General features: G+C 40.2%; 1 protein-coding gene across 13 annotated transcripts in view; it reads left to right on the plus strand.

The window, feature by feature from the left end:
• The window catches only part of LOC148655551 (sickle tail protein homolog), a 292,353-nt gene that overhangs the window by 190,660 nt on the left and 85,229 nt on the right, over positions 1-16,464 (plus strand). For 3 of the 13 annotated variants that reach the window (XM_088642161.1, XM_088642165.1, XM_088642167.1), the window contains exon 1: positions 4,461-4,712. The exons of 9 other annotated variants lie outside the window; for them this stretch is intronic. Coding sequence is in view for 1 of the 4 variants with exons in the window: in XM_088642163.1 (XP_088498289.1) it covers positions 4,345-4,395 (51 nt within the window). In the remaining 3 variants the exon portion in view is untranslated. Of the gene's footprint in view, positions 1-4,329; positions 4,396-4,460; positions 4,713-16,464 lie in introns of those variants that run through there. One more of the 13 variants, XM_088642163.1, reaches the window with a different exon arrangement.

Genomic DNA, 16,464 nt, shown 5'->3' on the forward strand with positions numbered 1-16,464 from the left:
TACTATCAGACTGAGTCTAAGTTACTCAGATAATAAAGAGGAGCAGTGAGTATGGAAACTTATGCAGCAGTTGCTCTGGTGTCCTGACTGCGGCAGTACTTTGGAATGCTAAAAAGCACCAAAAGGCACCTGCAGGCAGATCTGACCCTTTTGTGAGGAAGTGATACTGTATGTGCCTCTTGGGACTTGAGTTTGCTCACCCTGTGCCCACACAACCGTAGTTTCAAAAAATGCTTGGAAAGCAGCCAGTGGCCCTTAAAAGAGTTGTTGCAGTGTGGCATGTGATTCAAGCCCTCCGGTCATCAGTGAAAGGGCAAGTAGGCACACTGAGTGCAGTGTAGCATGTTCCCCTTCTTTGCTTCTGAGGGATATTTCACTTCTACATCAGCACACACGGACCTTATAGCACACACATGTGGGTACGGATAATGTTATACAGTATGGGAACAAGTAACAGGTTTATTCCATGCTGAAAAGAGAAGAAAGAAAACACAACGTTTCGGCCGTGGAGCTGTACATGTTATACAGTTGGTCTGGTTTTAAAGTAATAGTGTTGCTTCACAAGAAAAGGAAATTATTGTATTGATTATTACACACAATAACCTCCTATAGCATGAGAACTCAAATTGAATTAAATATTGAGGATTTACTGAGTCATGTGCAAGCTGAATTGGCTGCCTTACTTCGCAATATGGGGAATTGGAACATAATACTGGATGTAGACTATAGGATACTATTTGAGGTAGGTAGATGCAGAAACCCTTTATGCAGTGTCCTGCAGCTATTATCAGGTTTATAACATGGTTATCTGACTCTATGACATGTAAACAAGAAGGTAGATGATATCAATAAATTAATTTAAATTATTTTTTCAGTTCACTCATACTGTTCACACTAGTTTTCAAAAAGGTCATCTAGTATTAACTTGTTAATTACAGGTTGTCAGATGTAATGGCAACTAAATGCATCTTTCTTTAAAAGGAAGGCTAGACAGGTAAAAGATCAAGAAATAGCGGCAAACTTTAATTTTCAAACATTGCACATGCAGATTTCAGCACAACGTTACGGTTGCAGGAATTTAAAATTGTGAACAAGTTATACAGAAGAAAACCCAATTCACACTGCTATGACAGCAATGTACTCCAGGGTTAAAGTCCCTGTATGGATGAGACTACTATGGCTAAATGAGAAACTTCCTGGGAAATATATTTTTTTTACTTAATTGCACACATTACAATAAAAGTGTACGTCAAAGGACATTTAATTCATAGGATTTTGTTTTCCTTCGCTACATTATGCGGACAAAGGAAATACAGTTTGCCGAAAAACAAGCAGCATTTCCAGTCGGGCCACTTGTACGTGAACCTTTGGGTTGTCTTTGTTGCTTTTCAGAAAAGTGATGTAATCATGACCCAGAAAGATTCAGTTCTTCTGCATTATGGGTTTGAAAGCCCCTCCTTGCATTTTCAGAGAGCCTCATAATCCCTGTAAATTCGATGCCCAAGGGTTTTACATTCATTGCCGATAAGTGACAGCAGGACCGGCCCTGGGCACAGGCGGACTAGGCGACGCCCTGGGGCCAAGAGGCCAGCAGTAGGGCCCTAGGCCCCTCAATGTGCCACACAAAATATTGATTTTAAATCGGCAAGTTCAAATGTGAGGGAAACATTCCCTATAGCGGCTCTCTCTCTGTTGCTGCTGAGGATGATCAATAATGGACGCCAGGCCATAAAAATGACTAATTATAATCGAGTACATAATATGTTTCTGAAGCGTAGAAAAGAAGAGCGGGACAAGCGGTCTCGGACTGGAGAGAGACACGCCTCTCTATCTGGATAATCAAGTCGTGGTAATAACGCACAATCTGCGGAATAATGTTATCATGTGTATTTCATCTGGTTTGGAGTCCGTCGGATACGCGTAAGCAGCGAACCACGTAGGTGGACATGTCACATTTTCAAGATACACACGTGGACTGCTTGAGGTGTTTGAGTAGGAGTTGACCGATTCACGTTTCCCGCAATTGTACACAGGCCGTGCGGGTCGCCTGGCTGAAAATCGGCGCTGGTCCGCCAAACACAAACGTGGCGATAGCGAACGTGCAGTACAAGAGACTGTTAAGCGATTATACGTAATCTGCACTAAAACGCGTTGTTTTCCTTGCGGGTTCTCCTGTATGTCATTAAATGGGGTTATTCTGGACCCTTCGGATTGCAATCTCTCTCCCAGTTACGGCAGCAGGGGCAGAGAGGAGCTTTACGAAGCTCAAGTTGATGAAAACGTACCCGAGGTCGAAAATATAGGCAAAGTGATTTATAGAACGATTTTCTTAATAAAACTTTCCCTTCTGCTCTGCCTTTCTGATCCCACATCCCTTGTTATTTAGTGCGCTTGTTTTTTTTTTATTTCTTAATTTAATATTTCTGCATTTTCTTTCTACAAAGGTTTCCGTGCAGTACTTTTGAAGTTATGATTTGCTATAATTTGGAAGTAACAAAGGTCCCGTTTGGCATTATTTATTGTTATTAATGCTCCATTTTATTACTTTCAATGTTAAAATACGTTATCATTTTGCCATTTTGTGAAATGTGTGCCTTGTGTTCTTGTTTATAAGTTATTTATAAAGTGTTTTTCAAAGCTGGTTACTGAAACTTTTCTTGTTATATAATTAATTTATTTTATTGTTCTAAACAGTGAGATAAGGTTGAGTTGGGAGCTAATAGTAGTAGTATATGTGCAAATCTTACACTGCCCTCCTGGGATGACTGAAGTATTTTGAATTGAATTGAAATGTTATCTCAAGGGGGTCTCTTTATACAGTCTTCACTAGGCCCCCCAAAAAGCTTGGGCTGGCCCTGAGTGACAGTGTGCAGTCGCTCATACAGAGCCATTTTCCTCTTGATGTTTGATTTTAGCCCTGCTAGTCTTATTTATATAGCCTTGAGGGGTAATTGTCTGGCTCTGAATCTCCATCAGAGGAGGCTCTTGGCCAAAATGAGCAACAGCTCCCCGGAACAATGTAGGCATGTAATTCTGAGGGTAATAGCGCACAATACATTTGACTAGGGCTCTGAGTTTATATATAGAATCACTATATACCAACAAGCAGTACATACAGTACAGTGACTTGCAAAAACATTCCAGTGATGTGTATCCATCCATTAACTTATCTCTTTATTCAATACAGGGTCGCAGGGGAGCCGGGATCTCTCCCAGCAAGCAGTGGGCGTAAGGCAGGACACACCCTGGGTGGGAGGCCAGTCTATGGCAGGGCAAACACAGACATGTACATGCTCACGTCTAGGGCCAGTTGTCCCAGGATCCAATCAATCTGCTGATACAGTCTGTCTTTGGACTGTGAGAGGAATCCGGCGCCCCTGGAGAAACCACATATACTGTACAAACTCCACACAGACAGCACCCCAGGAGCTGAGCCCAGGGACCGCGCTCTGCAAAGGAGCTAACGCTAACCACTGCACCTCTGTGCTGCCCTCCCAGCAAAGCTGTTGAATTCCCTAATGATGAAAACACATTTTCCTCACTCTTTTGTTGATCCAATACATATTCCACAAGAGTCATACAACGCTGCTCAAGCCTATTTTGTTATGCATGTTAGCATGTGAAACGTTTTGTTCCTCTTTGTGGTTTAGATGAAAATACATAAAAAACGTAAGAAAAGGAGATTATTTGACCCAACTAGTCTGTTTGGTAGTCAATTGGTAATGGATCCAATGATCTCATCCAGTGGGTTATTGTAAGTAGCCAGGTTATTACATTCAGAAACATGGCAGGGTAGCTTGTTCCATGCTCCCACAACCCTTTGGGTAAAACCAGAAGGTTGTGGGAGCATGGAACAAGCTACCCTGCCATGTGTCTCCTGTTTTCAGTTGTAAATGCACTACAGGACTACGACATCAGTTAGGCAGATTTTTAAATCTGCTGCTCAGTCAGGTTAAATGAAGGAAAGCAACTCAATGCAGCTGGGCGTTTGTGGGAAAAAAAATGATGAGTTAAGATGTTCGAGATCATGAAATGCCGTTTTGCAGAAATTTGACATGTAAATGACGGCAACTTTATTTATTGCTTCGGTACTGCTGAATCCGTGTTCCAGTACAGCTTGAGAAAATGTTTCGTTCTGCTGCAGGCACTTTTATGCATTTTAAAAATACGCTTAGCCACAGTTTCAAGGCTGAAGAACACTGGGGTGTTGTTGGTTTTTTTTTTCCCCCCCATGAGAAAAAATAGTATACAGGGTAACAGCTCGATCCCCAAATAGGAGAGCTTCGCAAAGGCAATGAAAGAAGGTGCGGGGGACGTTATCCCCAGACCTGCGAAACGGTTTTGATGAACAGGGTTTCACTCTCCGAAAGCTCCGGCGGCAGTGTCGCCCGACAGGTAAATTGGGCGAGCAGCGAGGTGGAGTTAGTTACCATGGAGCTGCCGTGATGTCAGTGAGCGCGTCCAGCTCGTTTTACATGTACATGCCTGCAAGTCGGAGCGGTAGCGAGCGAGCGCTCTGCCTGGGAGCTGCATGCAAACAGCCGAGCGGCACTCGAGAGAAAGTTAGGAAACCTGAAATGCGGTGGAGCCGTGGAATACGCTCGTCTCGTACCTGGCTTTCGTCTTTTGGAATATAAATAAACTTCTGCGTGCCGAGGGGCGAGCGAAGCGAAATACTTAAAGATTGACGGACCAATACCGCCGCAGCGCGAGTGAGTATATATATATAAATGAAACTGGAAAAAAGTTCGGGGGTGGAAAAACTGCAGGAACACTCGAGGTATATCGGCTGGCTAATTGCTTTTCATGTGTGGGGATTTTTCTAATAAAAAGGTGGGGGGGACAAACTTTTAAAACAGTTATTAGACTCTCAGGTGACACTCCGGGCTTTGTTGAATGATTGGAGAAACCAGATGCAAATGCCAGTTCTCCCGAAATGATAAAAGATTTACATTTTTGATGGGCTGCAGCAGGCATTCAAATGGTAATTTAGTGTAATCCTAGCACTCGTGAGCTCCTACTAGGGTGCCCTGGGCAGAGTTACGAGAGGTGGAGTTTAGGTTATGAAGCCGTATTTTTTTTTTACGACAGTGGTTAAATCTACCAATTGTACTTAATCGTGGTGGGATATAACGTTTTATTTAGATATTAATTTGGTAGTACTATGTGACACTGCGTACATGATTAAGGATAGTTAACCAAATTCTTAGCAAGTACATTTTAATAATTACCGAGGAGCAACATCGAGCGCCATTGCTGTAAAAGTTAAATTGCTCTGTGCCTACCTGGATCACTTAACACCACGCTGGTGCACAGTGTAACGATCGTGTTAGGAAGAGTGGAGAAATGATCGTGTTTCTTCGGTCCTGAAGGGATACAAACGCACGCACAAAGTCTGATGCTATCCAGCTAGAGGATAACACAGTAACACTCGTGTTCCGTCTCGACTCTCGATCAAGGGATTGGAATATCAGTCTTTGTAGACTGCGGCGACAAAAGGGGAGGTGGTCGAAAAGAGTTTCACATGGTCGGGAGACAGCGTGCAAAAATGAATCGAGAATTGCAGAAGTATTCCCAGCCCCAACTAGAATATTGCCCTGCTAAAAATATATATATATATTGTTTTGGGAACATTGCTCAAGAGGGTGTATGTGCCCTATGTATTGGAAATGAAGCGGGTGGTTTCCGAGGCGAGAGAAGCTTTGCGTAAACATTAGATAGCATCGAGTCGATACATAACACTTTAATTCTTGAAACGTACTGTAGATAGACTGTGTTCACGTGTTGCGCAAGCTTCATTCGATACGGCCTTTTGGGTTTTAACTCTTGACCCTTTTGTGTTTTAGCGTTTGGTGGTGCCATCAATTTCGAGTTTAAAAACCTCTCCAAGCGACGCATGCTTAATATAGAATAGTCGGAAAAACCATAAAATATTGAGGAAAGCTTGGGTCTAAAACATTTTTTTTTACTCATTTGTTTATTGTTAAATTCAGTATAAGCAATAATAGTAATAATTTTAATGTTACTGTACATGCTGTTTTGAAACTTCTGAAATCGAATTGATCGGTTATAATTATGTGCATCTTTAGTTACGGCTAACTAGTCATTTTGGATGCATTTTAATGTAATTCAGTTATCAGACATTCAACACTTTAAAATATTACCAGAGATATGGGCCTTATATAAATCCATCTTATGTTGAATACATTTAAAAAACGTGACGTTTGTTCTTATTTTTCTTTGCATGACACACTTTTCAGAATTTGAATTCCATGCCGTGAAATGTGGTTGACACTTAAAAACAAAAATAAACATTCACAATTCAACATTTCACATTGGGTTTCAGTTTAAATTGCCGTAGCTTCCTGTAATGTGCTCTATGTAAGGCATGGGAATATTTAATTGGAGATATATTGCAGAATTTCGAGTTTGCTTTCAACTTCTTGATGAATGTTTGCTCAGGGTGCTGTTGAATTTTGCAACGCGTGTGCGAAGGCTTCTTGAGCAATTTGCTGACGAAGAACTGTAGCTCGAAATTTAAAATCCATGGATCTGAATAACGTTTCTAAGCCCGTGATGTAATGGCAGTGGGGGTCTGAATACCTATGAGAGATGTCTTCCTCTTCACGGTAGAGTGACATAAAATATTGTGCCGGATGTCATGTTAATAAAACAGTATGAAACCAGCCATGAGAGTTCGATTCCTGGAACAAAGTGAAGAGGTGGTCATATTTCCTTGCTTTGTCCCTGCCCAAGACGGATAATTTGCATTTAAAAATAATTAAATATGCTTAACCTCAGCTGTTCTTTTTTTTGTTTTGATTTGCGCTGAATGCCTTGTGATCATTTGCTTAACTGCAGGGTTCTTACGTGCGCTGAACTGGGCAGGTGCTGTCACGTTTGGGTGTCTTTTGAAATTTGCCAGCAGCAAAACAGTTCCAAATGAAGAGTTTGTGGAGGCCGATATCCCGTTTTAATAGCAGAAACGTTGGGAGCCACATCTGGGTGCTGAAGCTTTAGTCGTTGCATCTGTTCAAGTTCAAGTTTATTGTCATTATAGTCATATACAGGTATATGGTATAACGAAATGCTATTTAGCTAGCTCTCAGACGATAAGTAGTACAAAAAAAACCAACAGTACAATTGTATAATAAAACAAAGACAGAGACAACAACAGATGTGCAAAAACATGCATCAACAGAATGAAATAAAGGATAGAAAATTATGGTGAGTGAGCTTTTTGACATGTGAGGTAGAGGCAGATTTCCATGTATGTTTGAGTTTTTGGTCAGAGAGAAGGCACTGTGAGGTTCAGATCGTAGGTGAGAGGGGCTGGGAGTTTAACACTTTGATAGTGCGGGGGTAAAAACTGGATGCCCCTTCGGAATATTCTCCCCTATCTGTTATTTTCTTGCTGTAGTCTTTAAACATTAGGTAACCCTAAGCGACGTTAGTCTTCGCAGCCGGACTGTGGTATGCTGTGTGATGGGGAAGGATGCAAGAGCATCTTTCTCACATCAGCTTGTGTAAAGCCAGAAAACCAAAAGCAGCTCAGTGCAAAATGATCAACTCGACCCCGAGGACAGTGCCCGTGAATCCCAGGAGAGAACACGGCCCCCGCAGTGGCTTTCCCTCCAAGCCAGAAGGTTATTCTCTTTTTATTTTGTTTTTATTGACAAAACCGTAATATGTGCTGTGGGCCTGAGAACCTTTTCCTCAGTGCTCTTCTGTTCCACGTCGTACTTGTTAACCAAGTGTCGTGCTGTGCTGCCTTTAGGGAATCCAGGGGTTTTTCTGGTTTGGGATTTTTGTTTTCTGCTTTTTTTGGTGACCTTGGTAACGGGAGGAATGAAAACCACAATACACCACGTTCAATACAGGAGGAGTTTCAGCGCTATGACACAAGTGTGATGCTTTTTTACAGTATTAGGTGAGTTTCTCTTGGTACTGTCTTGGCAGTTTTAGAGAGATTGCCATGGTTTTAATTTCTGGGATTTATACAGACCTAAAGTCCACTGATTATGTTTACGTTTTAATGCTGCTGTTTTTCCATACTTTGAAATGGAAGGTAACATTTGGAAGACTTCAGATTTTAAGATCTGGGAGTAACTTACTTAAAAGCAGAAAGTAACTATCTTGGAATATGCATGCCAAAGAAATGGACTGAAGATTCCTGAAGTATTGTAATTTGGTGAAAAGGGCCAGAATCAGTGGCTCACCTCCAAATCTAATTTTGATAAAAACGTTTTAACGATTTCTACCAGTCTGCCACTAATTGGTTTTTGGAGATGATTTGTGGAATTATCTGGGTTGTAGCTTTGGATCGATAAGCTTCTAAAAACAGAACACTCAGGATGTATGGCTTCCTGTGGCGAGACCAGTGCATCAAGTTCCAGGCTTATTGGTCATTGTTATCTAGGCAGTAATCTAGTGTGATATGTGGCTGTGTGTTTAATGTCATTATCATGTGAACAAACCTTGCCTTTGCGCCACCTTTGAGCAGATGCTACATGATGCATATTCTAAGAACAGAGTCACATGGTGCCTTTACTGCTCTATGCAAGATTGATCCATTATCAATATATTTTTGGGGAAGAGCCCGAGTCTCCATGTTAGTACACCTGACTCCTTGTCTTCTTCCAGGCTGTATTCTTCTTGGAAATAAGAAAGGTGTCTTTGTGGGTCCCTGCACTCTTCTCTGTCTTTATGTCATCCTAGACCGTTTTGTCTGTTTTTATTATTCTCCCACATTGGGATCGCCAGTTATTTCAAGCTCTGAGCTTTCAGGCAGTGCCTGCTGTACTGTTCAGGAGTAAATAAGGCTTGGGCCTGCCCTGCCAATGTGCTGGGCTGCAGGACGGCTCCATACTGCAGTGTGTTTCAGTACCTGACAGCAGAGTAAGGGCCGATGGAAAGAGCTGCGCATCTCAAACCGACAGTATTGCTGAAGCCTGCAGGTGTCCAGCAAGCCACTGGAATTCGTACTGTGTTCTTTTTTCAAACTGCAGCTGTCAATGGTGGTGTCTTTTGTCTAATGGATTCTTACACAGTAAAGCTGGGAAGGACCACAAAGTTTAGAAGGAGAACTTGAACCCTGCATGCCAGTTAAAGTTGCTGTATTGAAATGTTTGGGTTACTCTCGAAGGGATGCCAGCATACGGGATTCGATTATTTAGTGAAACAGTTCTTTTTAGTTCAACAGGAGGATTGAGCAGAAGAGTGACTCATTCATTGTTATCTTACCAATCACCACTCTTGTGTAAATAGAAAGTTTGCAGACCTCAGCTCACCCCTCAGTTGTCTCAAACCACAGCTGAAAAGATGTGTCCTTTCAGTCTATCACACTGGCTCTCATCTTTCACTCCTTCAAAAAGGAATCATGTCTAGTTTCCCTCTTTGTAATAATGAAGTATCCCATAAGGTTATATTTCTTGGATTCCAGACTTGAGTCAGTGTGCTGTGTGTGGTCTGTAATGGGCGTTTTACAATATTTCGGTGTTTGATGTATTTATGGCCTTATGCAAATATTATTCATACAGTACATGCTTCGATTCAAATTTTAATTTCCTTTCCAGGGGGCCTAAATGATCCATACCAGATAGCTTATGCCTTAAAGACTTGTCTCCTTTGCAACAATCTACAAACCAACAATAGATCTAGATACTTATAAAGACGATTTAGTAAAATCGATCTATCTTGTAACCTTTGCCAGCAATTCATTAATTAATTTGTTGAATTTCTTCAAAAAAATGTCTGGAGTTTGTCCAGCAAAATCTTTGTCTACAAAGTCTTTTATTTTGCTATCTTTGCAATAGCTTTGGCTGTTAAAGACTTCAGTGGATGCAACGCAGGTCCTAGCTAACTTGTAACCAGAGGTGTCTGCTTCTCTCTCAGGCATGCATAGGGTACACCGCACACAAGCCATTTTCCTCATTCCTGTGTGCAGTACTAGATGAGGGCTTGGGTCATAATGACCTGGTTTGAAAACAACGAAGGGAGCAGCTGGGCCTGTTCTCTTGGTGCCAGCGGTGAGGTCTTGTGCTTAGTTTGTTTATTTGTGCTTTAAGACAAATTTGCATTGTCGTGTATAAAAATCTTTAGCTGCTCTTTGCATACTGTTTACAGATTTATTTATTTTAAAGTTGTTTGTGTCTGGAGACAAAGGGGAAAAAAAAACATTGTTTTTGGCCATGCCGATAGCTGCCTTCACTTTGTTACCATGCTTAGGAGAAATGAGAAGAGAAGAGATACCGGTTTGAGACGACCTGAGTGTCATAATTAACACCATGCTCAGACCTCAAGTGGGAAATGTGTTGAATCTAAGTCGAGAGCGCTGTTAATCGTTGTTTGAGAAGCCTAATTATTTGGCTGTTTTCAACAGTTTATTAAATAAAAAACAAAACCTCAAGTAAAAGCCTGCAATAGTTAGATTGTGGAAAAACTGAAATGCAGATTCATTGGTGGATGTTAACGCAATGTGAGCGCATCCAAAATATGTTCACTTTATTAAACTGTAGAACAGGTGTTTTGCAATAAGCTGCCACCTGATCTGGCAAGTCAACTTGCGTTTTATTTTCAGAAGAATTCGACATGTGGGCTCCTTCCAGTTTAGGCGTCTGTGGCCTTACTCTTACACAAGCCAAACCTTTGAAGACCTGGAGCACGACCAACGAATAGCAATAGCAGATAGCAACAGCCCATTCATCAGCTTTGATAAGATGAGGGTGCAGTGAACCATTAGAACATTCACTCAGATCTAACGTTTTTTTTTCTAATGTCAGCCGACCTCTCTCCCTCTTTGAGCTCTGGGAAAGGTGTGTCGTGTTAAAACTTATAGGAGTTGACCGAAATATTTCATAAGTCTACCATATTAGGTAATTTCTCAAGGTTCTTGGCTGTACCTGAAGGTTGAGGCTATCCTGTATTTTGGTTTTAGTTCACTGGGCAGAGAATGAGACAGACTCTTCTCAGTGTAGCAAGTGAAACTTGCTTTCAGACGATGATTCATTTCTACAAGTTGTAAAACTAAACAGTGTTTACTGGCAGAGCTTCTCACTAATGAGTACAACACAAAAAACAAGTAAAGGTTTATTCTTTGCTGAAACAGCGTTTTGGCTGTGAAAAGAAACACAGTGTTTTGGCTGTGGATGTTGTTTTTCTTTTCTTCTCTTTTCAGCATCAAATAAACCTTTTCTTGTTCCTTTGCCCGCCTACTTGAATTGCTTCAACACCAAAAATGTCTGCTGTGTGTGTTCTTCACCTGTTTTGGGTGTCCTGCAAACTTCTCATGGATTTTGACTGTCTTGAGGTGTTCCGAAATGTTGAATGTTGTGTAGGTACAGTACAGGTGACGTGTTTTGAGGCTACTATACATCTTGATGATTTTAAGATATTCCTTGAAAAAAGGACTGCATACAGGTTTTAAAGGTTTGCTGTTGAAGGACAGTCATGTGGTTTACCTGTTCGATAAATACTTTTTCATGTGTATTTCTCTTATGTAATTTGTCTCAGTTTTGAAACTGCTCCTGACAGGATGTCAGGAAAAACTCAGCATGTTTGTCTTTTCATCTGCGCACATTATCCTTGCTTATCTCTGTGCTCTTGAAGTGTGTTTTAATTAGACTGCAGGGCAACGTCTCTGACCCAAGGATTCAGTGAGATATGCGGTCACATTATTTACATCTACAAAAATGTTATCAAAACCAAGTTCAGACAAATTGTTGGTTGACTGCCCTCATTACCCAGTTTGGTAAAGGAAGATGCAATATACTTTGATCATCCAAATACATTTTGTAACTAATATTTAACCGTAAATAGCCTTTACAGCCCCTAAAGTGTTAAACAGCATGTTATGTAGCCTGAAATCTTGCAGTTTGTTAACGTATAGCCCAAGGCATAGTATTTACATATGAGTTTTGCTTGTGAGCACTTTTTAAATTGCATTTACGTAGCTTTATTTCTTTTCAGTACTGTTTTCTTTTTGCTTTTTGTTTCAATATAAAAAAAGATATTATTTGTATTTTTCTGTATGTTATGATAAATTTGGAAAAGAAGTGGCCTCTACCCCCAATTACTGGCATGCTCTGCTACCTGAAATGAGGGATAAGTCAAGGCATTTTAAATAAGGAACATTTAAGGCACATATATTCATAAATCACTGTTTGGTTTTGAACAGTATCAGAATTGATTTACCAACCTGCGCTTTGAATAACTAATAAGAGAGATTAAAAAAATGAACAGTTTGGCACAATGAATAGGTTGGCACTGTCGGAATAACAAAAATCTGACAGTAATTAGATCCAGCAGGTTTAAATTTAATGGCAGGTTTTCCAGTCCTGATGGCTCCACAGATATGACCCTTTGAGGTTGAATGTCAAGGGACAAATGAGCCAGGAATAGGCCCCATCTTCTGAACTAACTAATCCTCCTTGATGGAAATGAAAGAAAAAAAAATCAAAGAACAAGCGTGTCTGAAAACGGACCTGTTGTCATAAATAAGTCACTTAAAGTTCAAGAACCACAGGGCCAGTTGTTGGATACAGACCAACCTTATACAAGAGCAGCTGTCTGCAATTTTGTTTGTCTCTGTTGAGTCATAAGGAAGAAGATACGTATACTTTTCATTATTGTGTGACATCAGGGCAAAAAACTTTACCAGATGATTGTGATAACGTTAACACTGTTCCCTGTGCTGAGTTATATATCTAGTGCAAAAAGTGTAATCTAACAACTTTTGTCTTTTTTTAGTAGGACAGAGCTTTCTCGTGCTCTTGTTTTTAACAAGTTTATTTTTTTTAATGTTTCATTTGCGTAACTTGTGTTAAGAACAGCAGTGTTTAATACCAGGGCTACAGTAGTTTGTTCTTTGGGAAATGCTGAGCAGTGGGTTCCATGCAGTCACAGTTTCGAAACTAATCCCGGTAGCAATGTAGCCATAATCCAATAAGATCTAGTAGTCCTGAATGCCACTGGTGTTCAAATTCTCATAAAGCTTCCACATCAGTCTTCACGGTTCTCAGGTATTGTGGGTAAAAATGGTCTTTGTATGATATACAACCAAGCCTTCTTCTGCCTTTTCTAGTTATATTTTTTGTTCCTTCAAAAATCAAACACTGTTTCTATATTTACAAGAGGTATGTTAAGCATAGTAGTGTGTGCACTACAAAATAAATCTAGACAGTGTCTCTAAAATATTTCATTTCTAGAGACATCCACCTCCCCAAAAATGCACATAATTTTGCTTAGAAATTCAGAAACCGATATCCTTTTATATAAATTGTCCTTTTTCGTGTTATGAACTTGTACTGGGATTGGCGTTTCTGAGCTTTAGAGCTGCCAAACTGAATCGAGCGCTACTGTAGACGGCGGACTGTGATGGACTGGCGTCCCCCATCCAGGGTGTCCCCCACCTCGTACCCGTGTTTTGACGGGACAGGCTTCGGCTCCCCTGCGATCCTGTATTGGATAAAGCAGTTGGGAATGGATGGATGGATATGAATAGCAAAACTGTTCCTTTTCCACACTGGAATTTACCTGTGCATTAGGTCGTGCAGTCGCACCAGTCCACAGAGCAGTGTTTTCATATTTCCATATTTGCTTGACACATACCAGAGCTGTATTATCTCAATATTGGCACCCAATGGCTTGTCTGTGTCTGCTGTGTGAAGACATTGAGTTTTCTTCACACCCAGAGTACAACTATTATGGAAATACTAAAATGGATTTATAACCTTAGCTTTAAATTATATCTAACTAGGTACCATTATGTCTTATAATGATACCTAGATATAATATATATATCTACTTTGGTGCCATTGTGCCTTTCACAGCTTGGCAACATTTTTAATCCAAGCTTTTCATGATTGTGATCATTAATAATCAATATAATTATCTGAAAATGTCAGTCCTAGTTAATGAATTGAACAAATCTCTGTAGAGCAACGTCACGGTCATCGATATCCATTTATAGTAATAATAAAGCAATAATAAAGCCATAGATGACCATTACTACAGTTTAATTATTGATAAATACAACAAAAGTGAAAAGAAATTATCTCTGCCCCCCGTAACAACTATATATATATAGTATGCAGCATGGAGGTCAAGTCAGTAAATACAAGAGTATAAATATTAATGTAACGTTCAGCCGCTAAATTAAAACGGTGTCATGCTGTGCTGTCAGTGAAGTGTTTATTATCCTTTATTGTGTCAGAATGATTGACACTGTAGAACATGCCAGGTTTTTAAAGCAGTGTGTCTGTGCCACGCGAGTACCTTTTTTCCTCCAATGTTACACAATCAGTATTAAAAATCTTTTTTTTCTCAACTATTTGCTGACACTATCGTGCTTTATAGATGTGTTCTGAAAAACAGAGCTGTTGGACTGTGTTCTCAATAGGAATCCCAAGAAATTTTGCACAGCTTTGATTTATTGGGAGCCTGATTCACCAGCTTTGCCAAACTGAGATAACAAGTCTCCTAAAACATGTGGTGCTAGAGAGATAAAGATTTGAGTTTGAATACAAATTTAAATGTCATTATTCTGTTATTGGCAGTGGCAGAAAAGTGAAAGTGCCTTGTGCTTCCAGATATCTGGACTTCCCTCTCCAGCATTTTGGAGTTGTAGATGCCTTGTGTTTGCTAATACTTGTTAGTTTCTGTTTTCTTTTAGCACGGTTAGTTGTAACTTGGATGTGAGCTGAAATGGCTGTAACTGTCTAAAAATATTTTTATGCTGTCTGGCTGAGGCATTTTGTATCACAGAGCTAAATTCTGTGAAGTTTGTTATATTAAAATCTTATAAGAAAACTGTTAAATTCTAATTGTCGCTGTGCTTGGTCCAGGTATGTATGCCGTAGTTCAGTTATTTAGCGTTTTAAAGCTTAAAAAATAAATGTGACCATTTTATTTTCAAAAATTGATGTAAGAAAATAAGAATTATTTCATAAAGCCACAAAAAGAGACAGTATTTCCTTAGATATTTTATAGAAGTTGGATATTTTCCAGACAATCTTATAAATGGTGTGTAAGTGTACCTTCTGAGTCGTAAACTTTAGAAAACTTACAGGATTATAAATCTCTCCTTCCCTGTATTGCACATTATTGTGCTAATTTACTTATTGATGAGTGATTATACTATTGCCTTGCAATTATCCTTGTCATATAATGATGAAGTTTGTGATTCTATGCCATTGCTCATTAGATCCATTGCGTGTTCTGCAGCAACTGTAGCAATTTCAATATTATGAAATATGTATATACTTCCATGTGATGTCTCTGTGGACACTTAAGGAAAGTGAATAAAACTCATCAGGTTTTATTATGTATTACCGTAGTTTGATATTTGCTGTTGAAGTGTGGTTTTAAAAAAAGTTGCAAAGCCTTGAGTGTTGTGGGTGTTACAATTAAGTGTTTTAGCGTATCCAATCACAATATAACAAACCTTCAGGCTCTGCTTATTTTACAAAAACATCGCTGTGTGTGACCGTAATCTAAAAACATCAGACCAATAGCAGAGGAACTGATTTTGTTAAATAAGGAGAATTTTCTTTTGTTAATGAACCTCTGCTTGCATTAAAAAAAATGAAGGAAAACCTGACCAGCCGCCAGCCCGTTTGGTTGTGTTTCCTTGAGTGAGCGCCGAGATGTGCTGGATGAAAGGTTGTGTGAAGGCGTGACAAAGCCTGACGCTTTAGGGGGCTGTGTTGTTTGTTGACAGATAGTAGTGAAAGGCCGTTGGAGGTTTCGTCACGAGGGTTTGAAGAAGAGGCAGTACAGAGACATTAGTAGCTATCTTCTGGAAAAATTTGCAGTATGCCATTCAATAATGGCATTTCTGAATTTGAATTCAATCTCCTTTAGTTGAAATCCTACAGGGGATTTAGCCTTAGCTCTATGAATGTGGTTTTTAAAGGCCAAACCATCCCAACCCCACATCTGGAGCGCATCTTGGGCCAGACCTTACAGGTTTGACATCAAAGGATCGCAAGGAAGTACGAGCATAATGACTCACAGTCGGGCAGTCCTGAGCAGCCCCTGGCCGCTTGTCCACTGTTATGTCTCTCATTCGTTTCCACAGGTGCAGAGACCGTTTTCTCATTAAACCCTATAGTCTTAAAAGCACCCTGTGACAGAGTGGCGTCCTGTCCTGCCTTGAACCCCACTCTCTCAGGATAGACTTGGGGTGACACTGATCCTTTCCAGGGAAAGTGGCTTTATTAAAATGGATCAATAGATCAGGCTACTGACCAGGAACGGATCAGTATTCTTCGAGACCAAGGCAGGCAGACATGCCCGTTGCATCTCAACAGGTCCAATTTGGGTTTTCATACACAATCGTTTTTTTTAATAAAAAAATATGATTAGCCATACCGTTGTCTAGTCTTGTAAACTTGCGGCCTGTTTTGCTGGTCGTATGTTCAGCCTTTCCAAAAGGTGTCCATCTCGTTTTGATCCTAGTCCAAA

The sequence above is a fragment of the Lepisosteus platostomus genome, chromosome 8 (genome assembly GCF_059453375.1).
Source record: "Lepisosteus platostomus isolate fLepPlt1 chromosome 8, fLepPlt1.hap1, whole genome shotgun sequence".
Lineage (NCBI taxonomy): Eukaryota > Metazoa > Chordata > Actinopteri > Semionotiformes > Lepisosteidae > Lepisosteus > Lepisosteus platostomus.